The 10061-nt window shown below is 59.2% G+C and overlaps 1 protein-coding gene across 1 annotated transcript; it reads left to right on the forward strand.

Annotated features, from left to right (window-relative positions):
• The first annotated feature begins 1154 nt into the window (after positions 1 to 1154).
• LOC116781295 (maestro heat-like repeat-containing protein family member 6) lies at positions 1155 to 7831 on the forward strand. Its single transcript, XM_032676997.1, has 18 exons — positions 1155 to 1727; positions 1971 to 2035; positions 2150 to 2500; positions 2844 to 2994; positions 3244 to 3308; positions 3421 to 3570; positions 3755 to 3903; positions 4173 to 4320; positions 4566 to 4753; positions 4842 to 4979; positions 5259 to 5373; positions 5545 to 5682; positions 5893 to 6069; positions 6203 to 6352; positions 6511 to 6612; positions 6814 to 6916; positions 7187 to 7243; positions 7393 to 7831. The coding sequence occupies exons 1-18, from the start codon at positions 1607 to 1609 to the stop codon at positions 7497 to 7499; spliced, it is 2475 nt and encodes an 824-aa protein (XP_032532888.1). The 5' UTR covers positions 1155 to 1606; the 3' UTR covers positions 7500 to 7831.
• The last annotated feature ends 2230 nt before the right edge of the window (positions 7832 to 10061 follow it).

Genomic DNA, 10061 nt, shown 5'->3' on the forward strand with positions numbered 1-10061 from the left:
AGTTCTTCCTTGGTTTTTCTACATATTGCAAGATAGATACATCTACCCTTGAAACACAGTGATAGAAATCATACACAGGGGTGAGAAAGATGCTGGTGAGAGGCAGATTCTGTGGGCAGGGGTCGCTGGCCCCTTACCCCACAGCAGGGCATGCACAGACTGTTGCTCTCAGGTGATGAACAGGCGGGGTTTGGCTGCCACTCAGGCATCACCTTATACTGCGTACTGACCCTACGTGGTGTGATGTGGAGCTGATAAAATGGGGTGTCAGGACTGCTGGGGTGAGCAATACTCATCCTGCCATGGAGACTGTGTTGTTCCATGGGGATGCCCGCTAAGCACAGGCACCGACCAGCTGCTGCAGATCCTGGCAGCCCTGACCTGTCTGTGTGGGTCAGCACAGTTTATTGAGAGGAAGCAACCGAGAAAGCAAATGTTTTATATCCTTTTTTGGTATCCTTTTAATTCCCTTTTTTCAAGTTAATACTATAATAAAAGCTGTTCATAGTATTCTATGAATGCCAACTGATAAAGCAGTTTTTTTGTATTCTTTTTTAGCTTTTGATTCTCTTTGCCAGTAGTTTTTTTTTATTCTCACTGCAATAAAAGATTTTTTGTAGGGTTTGAATGTCTGTTGTACTTGTCTTTATTCTGGACATGTATTCAAACCAACTAATACAGGGGGCCACAGCTCTTTGGGGCAGGAGACGGGCAGCAGCCTTGCCAGGACTCAGGGCAGTGGCAGGTCTCCTTGGGCCAGGACTTGCCACAGCTGCTGATTTGGGTGCAGCCCTGGCCAAAGGGCTCCCAGCAGCATTGGTGCCCTTGCCCACACCTTCCTTCTCGGTGTCACCCCCCGTTTTTAGGATGGCCAGCAGCCAGCACTTCTCCCAAGGAGGCCGTGCCAGCTTGTGTGGAAGGCCCCGTGCCCTTCCCACTGCGGTTGCGTCAGCGGCCGAGGGGGCTCCTTGTGCTGCCGTGAGCAGGCACAGGAGGGGAGTGTTTGCTCATTTCTTGGACCGTTCCTACAGTTCAGGTCCAGCCAGATTAGATACTTCAGAGAGTGGATTCCTTCCAAGGTGGGGCAGGTTGGCGGGGCTGGGGGAGGCCCCGGGCCACGTGGCACTGTGTGCCAGGGCCCTTTGTGACACGCTGGGCATGGCCGGTGGGATGGAAGGGGGCAGGGTGTCCAAGGGCCCTTTATGACCCGTGGTGACAGAGGTGCTGCTGGTGACACGGCCACAGTGTCAACAGTGCTCCTCGGAGCAGGCGACGGGACAGGACGGGACAGAGCGGTGCTGTGCGGAGCCCCCGCGCAGCCAACTCTTGCCTTGCTGACCCGGAGCGTTTTAGAGGATTTTCTCGCTTTCAGGTGACCTCGAGGCCTTTCCGCAGGACTTGGAGACCCGGAGTTTCTCTGAGGTGTCTCTAATCCCTGTGGCAGGTGCCCTTGAGACCCTTTTGCAGGACTTGGAGACCCGGAGCTTCTCCGAGGCGTCTCCAATCCCTGTGGCAGGTGGCCTCAAGGCCATTCTGCAGGACTTAGTGGCCCGGAGTTTCTCCGAGGCGTCTCTCTTTGCAGGTGCCCTCGACACCAGACTGTGGCATGGCAGGGAGACGCTTCAGCCTGCTCAGGCTGCTGCGGAGGAAGAAGGACGAGGAAAGCCCTGGGGCTGCTCCAGCACAGCAGCCTGAAGAGGTGCAGCAGGTGCAGCCCCCGCAGGAGGGTGAGTGCTGGAGCTGGGCCACAGGGCTGCTGGCTGCAGCCTCCTTGGCCTCATTCTGTCCCATCCCCTCTGGACATGCCCAGGGAAAGGGAGGGGGGCAGAGGGGCTGATCTCCCGGCAGCCGTGCTCCATCCACTGGGCATCCCGGGGCTGGCCCTGCCTGCTCCTGGAGCCCAGGCCTGGGCTGTGTTCTCCGGCCTCTCCCGCACCCCCTCAGCTCTGAGCGCGCTCGCTCTTTGCCAGATGCAGGCCAGGAGCGGACAGAAGAGCAGCTCCGTGCCCGTGGCCGCTTCCGCAGGGCAGCACAGGTACCTGCAGCCATCCCCGCCTGGGCTGGGCCTGCTCTCACTGCTCAGCCCAGCACCGCTGTCCCAGCCCTCCAGGGGACATCCCTCTCTTCCCTGCCCTTCTTTCTCCTGCAGACATTTATGAAATTCATGGGCAGTCGGCGTAGACAGTCCAGGATCACACCAGCTGATGTCCAGGCCCAGCCTGACACCATCCCGACCCAGCTGAAGGCACAGCCTGATGTCAGCACCGCGTCGACTGCTGTCCCAGCAAAGTGTGACACCACAACCAGTGATCACACAACCCACTGGGACACCACATCGAGCGATGCTGTGTCACACTGTGACTCTGTGCTGCCTGGTCTCACGGAGGAGGCCGACGCCACAACGACGGAGGGCGTGGCGAGCACTGACGCCGCGCCTGTTCAGCGCCTGGCCGATACCCCCAGCCTGGAGTTTCTTGAGGAGAGAGCTGTCTCTGCTGAAGTAAGCAGCCTGTGGCCCCCCAAGCTGGGTGCGCTGGGCCCCCTCAGCCTTTGAGGCTGGCACAGTGTGCTGGGAAGGGAAGCATTTCTCAGGGGAAGCTGGGCAAGTTGCTCACTCTGGCAGCTCTCCACCTCTCCCCTGTGCATCCTCCAGGCCAGAGTGTGGCACTTGGGGACCTGGGGCTACTCAAGGCATCTCCAGTCCCTGGGGCAGGTGCCTTTGAGGCCAGACAGTGGGACTGGATGAGGTGGAGCATTTCCCAGGCTTCTCTCTTGCAGCTGCCTTCAAGGCACGACTGCAGGACTTGAGGAGCCAAAGCTTTTCCATGGCATCTCTGCTGCAGGTAGCCATGACACCAGACAGAGACATGCAGCAGAGACCCCCCACGGTGCCCAAGCTGGCCTGGGTGAAGGAGGAGGAGAAGGAGGAAAGCCCTGGGGCTGCTCCAGCACAGCAGCCTGAAGAGGTGCAGCAGGTGCAGCCCCCGCAGGAGGGTGAGTGCTGGAGCTGGGCCACAGGGCTGGTGGCTGCAGCCTCCTTGGCCTCATCCTGTCCCATCCCATCTGGACATGCCCAGGGAAAGGGAGGGGGGCAGAGGGGCTGGGGCTGATCTCCTGGCAGCTGTCCTCCATCCACTGGGCATCCCGGGGCTGGCCCTGCCTGCTCCTGGAGCCCAGGCCTGGGCTGTGTTCTCCGGCCTCTCCCGCACCCCCTCAGCTCTGAGCGCGCTCGCTCTTTGCCAGATGCAGGCCAGGAGCGGACAGAAGAGCAGCTCCGTGCCCGTGGCCGCTTCCGCAGGGCAGCACAGGTACCTGCAGCCATCCCCGCCTGGGCTGGGCCTGCTCTCACTGCTCAGCCCAGCACCGCTGTCCCAGCCCTCCAGGGGACATCCCTCTCTCTTCCTTGCCTTTCTCCTGTAGCTGGTTTGCAGATTCATCAGGTACATTTGGCATGAAGAGGCCACTTTCATGGCCACTGGGGACACGGCAAACTCGGACCTCTTCAATGCCCAGACCAGCGCTGCCCTGCTGGATTTGCTTGTGGAGAATGGTGTCTACAAAGCGAAGCAAGTAAGCAGCCTGTGGCCAGGGCTCCAGTCCCCCAGGGATGCTGTGGCCCCTCATGCTGGCTGCTCTGGGCCCCCTCAGCCTTTGAGACCAGCAGAGTGTGGTGGCAAGGGGAGCACTTCTTGGGGGAAGCTGGGCAAGTTACTGGCTCTGGCAGCTCTCCAACTGTCCCTCGTGTCCCCTCCAGGTGCCGGCCATAGTCAGGTGCATCCACCAGTGGCTCACGTCCAATGTGTCTGATGAGCACAGGCTGGACAAGACTCTTGTCCTGCTGACTGAGGCACACCCCACGGATGTTGCAGTGACCCTGCTGTGCTCTGCCCCAGCCTGTGACAGGTATGGGGCCCACCTGCCTTGAGGGCTCACCTGCCTTTAGACTCCATCCCCCTGGACAGCCTGTCCCAAATGGTGTGCCAGAGAGATGGAGACTTCCTGGACACTCCAGCTCCTCTCTTTGCCAGCTTTGTCATGGCAGCCCCCAATCCTGAGGCCAGCCTGCCTCCCTGCCCCACAGGGCACCGTGGCTCTGTCACCTGGGCTCCGCAGCTGCCCAGGTCACAGAGCTGTGTCCCAGACCCCCCTGAGCCAGAGCTGTGACTCCACAGAGCTGCTCGCACCATGTGGAAGACGCTCGTCTCCTCCAGAGGGACTAAGGAGCCGGTGCTGCAGATCCTCTTCCGTGTGCTGGAATACTGGCCAGCGCACAGGAGACGCACCTCTGATGGGGATGAGAGGGATGTCTTTGCCCTGGCTGTGAGTTTCTTGAGCTGGCCTCTGCTCGCCCCCACGTTGCCTCTGGGATGCCTTTCCATCCTCCCTCACCACTGCTTCTCCCTGCCCCAGGCACTGGGCTGCAGGCCTGCCTTACGGGCAGGTTCAGGGACACCAGGCTGGGGGATCCCCCTGTGTCTCCCCTGACCTGTTCCTGCCACTCTTGGGCCCTGCCACATGGACATCTGGGCCCTGAGAGCTGTCTCTGGGTGCTTTGTCTTTGGCAGGCAACTGTGGCACTCTGGGAGATCCTCCAGCTGTCCTGGTGCCCAGGGGCAGTGAAGGACAATTTCCCCCGCCTCCTTCCGACTCTGCTCTTCCAAGTTTTCATCAGCACAGAGGAGATGTCAGAGGGGGTTGAGACCTTCTGGAGGCGATGCCGGGAGCAGCGCAGCCTTCCCCCCAACCCCAACAGGTGCTCCATCCCAGTCCCCTCTCCCTGCCACGCCCTCGGGGCTGGGGCCAGGGCTCTGTGCCTGACCTGGGCTGTGCTCTGCACACAGGTTTGCAGTGCAGACTGTTAAAGCCCTGCTGCTCCAGCTGCTGGATGAGGACGTGCTGATGGCGATCGCTCGCAAGTGTGTCTGGGACATGCTCCTCAAGGCTGACAGCCACCACTATGCAGTGGGTCTGCTGGCCAGGTGAGAGCCCTTTCTCCCAACTGCCCCTGTCATTTCTGCCCTGTGCACAGGCCACCCCACACAGTGCCCGTGCTGCTGGGCCAGAGGGTCTTGGCAGCCAGGGATGGCTGAGCAAAGTGGAAAAGGCAGAGAGGGGCGGCTGCACAGGAGGAGCCACCTCCCAAAGTGCCCAAGTCCTCTCCTGGGCTGGTGGCCAAAGATCAGGCCTGTGTGAGTCAGTCCCAGGAGAGCTTTGCCCACCTGGCTCAGGGTCTCTGGCACCTTTATTCCCCCTTGCAGGGAGCTGTGCCGTGTCTCCCGCTCCTTCTGCCACAGCATCGCCGTCAGCCTGCTCCCACGGCTCAGCAGGGAAGAGCCCCTGTGGGAACTGCCTGCCCTGGCCTTCCTGGTGGAGGTGAGCCTGATGGCGAGCGCTGCCTGGCCCAGCTGCCTCCCCCTCTCTGCCCTCTCACAGCCGCAGCCGCCCGGGACGGTGCCTGCACCCTGTGCTGCTGCCTGGGCCCAGCCCCGGGCGGGTCCGGGCTCCTGCCCGCCGGGTCCCCCATCACTGCTCCCTGCCTTTCAGGTCCTGCACTGCCTGAACCCCAGACAATGTGGGCCCAGCGTCCTGCAGATAATTTCAAGGCGCCTGCGCAGCCAGTGCCCGGAGAGGCGTCGCCTGGCGCTCCGAGGCCTGGTGGTGCTCAGCAAGGCTCCCTCAATGGTGAGCAGGGGGCAGGGGCTGAAGCCGGGCCGGCAGCGTGGGGCTGTGCAAGGCAGTAGCTTGGCCTTGGCTGGCCTTTGGCAGCTGTGGCAGCTGCTCCCAGCTCTCCTCCTCCCCGTTCAGCTGCCCGACTCCTTTGGGAAGTGCCTTTGGCCTCTGGGCCCCGTGGCAGCAGCGTGGGGCTGCACCACAGCATTGTGTTCCACACAGGCTAAGAGCATCCGGAGCCTGAATGAAAGCCTCCTGGAGCTACTGCAGGATGCAGACACGGACGCAGTTCAGATGACCCTCTCAGCGTTCATCAATGTACTGGGCTTGAAAATCATCCAAATATCCAGCCCAATTGCCCTGAAGTTGCTTGAGGCGCTGCGGCCACTCTTTGACAACGTAAGGCTCTGTGCCCCTCATCGTGGGCACTGAGTGCTGCCAGGAAACTTTGGGCCCAGTGTCTTTTCAGGCCTGTGCCCCGGTGGGCCTGGAGAAGCCAGTGCTGAGGTCTTTTCCTCTTCCTTTGCACCAGGAGCACAGCCAGCTGCAGCAGCTCTCCATGCTCCTCTTCCGGGAGGTGATGGAGGCGACAGAGAGGAGCAAGAACCTAAAGCCACCCGTGTACCTGAGTCTGGTGCCATTCTACTTCAACTGGCACGATGACAACCAACATGTGGCAGAGGTGAGGACTCGTGGGCTCTGGTGTCCCCATGGCAGGAGGCTGCTGTGCCTCCTGCCCTGGCCCATGGTCGCCTGCAGCCTCCTCCTGGCCTTGGCACAGGGATGCGGGTGCTGTGCCCTGGGCTGCGGTGCCATGGCCCGCCCTCTGTTGCTGTGCAGGCCTCTCGGAGAGCACTGTTTGGTGCAGCCAGGTTCCTGAAGTGGAGGGACCTTGAGCACTTGGTGACCATGGAGCAGCCATGGAGGTTTCCCGAGTGCCTGGTAAGGACGGTCCCAAAGCCCCAGCCCCTGGCTCCCAGGGATCACCCAGCCCTCTGCTCCCCCTAAACCCGGCCCCAGTGGCTGCTGGACGGGCCTCAGGGCTCTGAGGGCAGGGGAGCCCCGTGCTGGGGGCAGGGAGCACCCGGCCAAGGGGCAGAGCCTGAGCCCAGCCTTCCCTCCGTGCCCTGGCGCTCTTTGCAGCTGGAAAAGGACAGGAGCCGAGTGGGCCAGTACGTGCGCCAGGCCCTGCCGTACCTGGAGAGCCCAGAGGAGCCCCTGCGAAAGCTGGCCATCAAGTTTCTGGGTGAGCCACAAGGCCGGGGTCCCTCCCCGCCCCGCTGCAGCTCGGCCCCAGCCCCGGTTGCTGCAGCGGCAGCAGGATGCGGCCCAGAGCATGTGGAGCCCCGAGTGGCCTGGCCCCTGCTGCCGCCCTGTGCCAGCCCAGCCCTGGGGCGTCCCCATGCGGGAAGGCCCCGGGCTCAGCCCTGCCAGGCCAGGAGGCCGTGTGGCCGGGCTGGCAGCGCCGCTGCGGGGGACCTGTGCCTCTGGGGCCTGACAGGCTCTGTGTTCCCAGGGATCGCCGCCAGGTCCATGAAGCAGGAGCAGCCAGAGCTGCAGCTCATCTGCCAAGGTGAGCGAGGGCACCTTCCAGCTCATCCCCTTGGGCCCTGCTCCCTCCTGGCCATGGCAAGAGCTGGCTGGGATGGCCCTGGCAGGAGGGGCTCCTCACGTCCCCACACCCCTGGCCTCTCACCTTGGCTCTCTTCCTTTCTCTTCCAGCCCTTCAAGGCATGACTGATGACAGCCCTGCTGTCTCAAACCTGGCTGTTGAAACGCTCCACATCATCAGAACTGTACGGAGAACTCCATTCTTCCCATTCTGGTAGTCTCCGTTCCTACCTCTTCCAGCCCGTACAGGTGTGACAGAGGACATCAGACTCGCCATGGCAGGCCTGGCAATTCAACACTGCTACGTGCCAAGAGCTGTACAGATGGCTCCCTACTGCAGATTCCAGCAGCTCCAAGACTGGCTGTGCAGGGCATGGAAGACCCGGCCTTTTCCACAGGGCAGTGTCTGCCTGTGCTGCTGACGCTCTGTGGAGAACTGATGCAGGAAGCTCCATCTCCTGGGGCCACCTGAGCCTGTGGGGAAGATGCTTCTTCCTTGCAAGCACCTCCTTTGAGCTCAGCATGGGAATATTACATCCATGTTATCACACACAGAGGCCCAGGAGCTTTTTTTTGGTGCCCAGTGTGCACAGGGCCTTGGGAAAGAGAGGAAAAGGGCTCCTTGTGCTCAGCAACACTTGCCCCGCTGTGCAGTGTGCCAGCAAAAGTGGGTAGAAGCCTCTTGGCCTTTGGTGGTTCTGCTGGAGCCTCAACGTTTCCAGCAGAGTGGAGGGGCAGAGGCTGGAGCTGTGGGGATCCCTGAGGACCTTGTCCTTGGAGATGGCCACAAGCCCTCCCCCAGCCAGGAAGCAGCGTCTGTGTCCTGCCTGTGTGTTGCTGGCTGGATTGCTCCGGGCTCCCAAGTGCCTCTGGAGCGGCTCCTCTGGAGCTCCTTCAGGGCTGCGCCACTGCCGGGCAGGTTGGTGGGGCTGGGGGAGACCTGAAGGGGAGGGGGTGCTGGGAGGCCAGGAAGGGGTGAGGTGCTGTGGAGGCCCTGATGGGACAAGGGAGTGGGAAGCCTTGAGGGGAATCTGTGAGGGGGTGGGTGGCAGAAGGCTGCGAGGGGACAGACTGAGTGCAAAGCCCCCAAACCGTGGTCTGTTACTGTTCACCTTACATCTTTAATAAGAGCATATGACAGACCCTCCCAGTAAGGGTCCTGGTCAGGCAAGACCAGGACTGGGAAATCTTTTAAGACTGCTGTGTCCCCTGCGAGTCTCGCCTCCCCCCGCACTGGTGCCCATTTGTCAGGCAAGTCAGGAGAGTGAAAGGTTAAATCTTTCTTCTTATCTGTGAGTTCTGGGTCCTCCTCGGAGTCATCTGACCGAGAAACTGGTGCTGTGGCAGCGGCACCACAGAAACGAAGCCCACAGGAATGGGGCGTGGAGGAGGAGGCCTTTGTTTCTGGCCACGCTGCGGGCTGTGAGTTAGGTGGCCGCAGTGATGCTGGCAATGAAGGCAGCTCTGGTGGCATGGAAGGCAACACGGGAGATTGCAGTCGGGGCAGGGCATGGGGCAGGGTCTGTACGCAAAATTTCAACTCCTGCTGTGATAGTGGCTCAGAATCAGTTGCCGTTTCTACACGATTGTCTGCGGAGCTGGGGTGAGCTTGCAAAGCTTCGTAAACTGCTCTCCATGTTGTTAATAAAAAGGTTGCTATCTTATCCCCTGAAGCCAGGTATCAGTTTACTGAATGTTATCAGGGAACACAGAAGAAGAACATGCCTGCAAACACACATCTGCACTAACTTATCAAACTGCACAGTGCAAAATCTGACCCCAAGGAGTCTGTATAAAACAGTGGGAATGGAATCAGAGAGGGGAAGGAAAAAATCCTCAGTAGTGCCTGTCCCAGTCCAGGGGCATTACTGAGCAGCACCTACATTTCCATGGCTCTCTGGGCAGGTCATTTTTCATGTGTGCCAAACAGCACATCTTGAAGCTTCTTCACACTGAAATACTAGAGACATTTCAGGGCTTCTGAACAGCCAGATTCTTAAAGCACAACTACCTCAAGGCAAGGGAAGAAGTGAGATTCAGTGGCACTTGGCAGAAGCTGCCCAGGGCATTGTGTCAAATGGGTATTTACCCAAAGGAGCAACAAGCTCAAGGCATCAGGGAAAGAGCCAGATGATGAAAGGGTGTTAGCTGCTGAGAATTTCTTTGGGAAGAAGTAGACTGTTAACTTGAGATAGAAATTTGCAATATACCATGGAACCTTATTCCAAGTCCAGCTGCAAAATACCTTTTTGTTAAGAGTGTGAAATAAATCCTAAAGTGTCATCAACTATGTGATTTTCTGTTTATTCCCAATCACTAATTAAAGAAACATAACTCAGATGTGATCTCACTCTGTGCTCCAGTGAGATTAACATTAGAACAATATTGTCACTGTCTACTGGTCTCTTGTGCTCCTCACTGGAAGGCACTTGGTGCACCCCTGGATATCCTGCTACTGAAGTAAAAAACTAACCCTTCTAAAGTTCCAGATTTTCCTCACCTATTTGGACACAGCTGGACAAACTGGACCAATTTCTGACTTGAAAGCCACCTGCTGTATTTAGCATTAATTACTCCTTGTTTTGATCTGAGGGAAAAAGGTTCACACAACACAATCTCTGAATGCTCCTTTGAACTTACCCACAGTGTGTTCACAGATACACAGAGCAAGGCTTTTAGCTTTGCTGCTACCCTCAGTTCCAGCATGCAAAGAAATGTCTCTGTGAAATAACAGCAATTGCCTTTCCATGTTACTGAACAGTTTATCTGGTCTCAAACAA

The sequence above is a fragment of the Chiroxiphia lanceolata genome, assembly GCF_009829145.1.
Source record: "Chiroxiphia lanceolata isolate bChiLan1 chromosome W unlocalized genomic scaffold, bChiLan1.pri scaffold_119_arrow_ctg1, whole genome shotgun sequence".
In the NCBI taxonomy this organism is placed as follows: domain Eukaryota; kingdom Metazoa; phylum Chordata; class Aves; order Passeriformes; family Pipridae; genus Chiroxiphia; species Chiroxiphia lanceolata.

Bases quoted from the DNA above. Each gene is read 5' to 3' on its own strand.
- LOC116781295 (XM_032676997.1), top strand. From the start codon at position 1,607: ATGGCAGGGAGACGCTTCAGCCTGCTCAGGCTGCTGCGGAGGAAGAAG. The intron at 2,036-2,149 runs GTACCTGCAGCC...TTTCTCCTGCAG, and splicing joins GCTTCCGCAGGGCAGCACAG to ACATTTATGAAATTCATGGG. The intron at 6,613-6,813 runs GTAAGGACGGTC...CGCTCTTTGCAG, and splicing joins GGAGGTTTCCCGAGTGCCTG to CTGGAAAAGGACAGGAGCCG.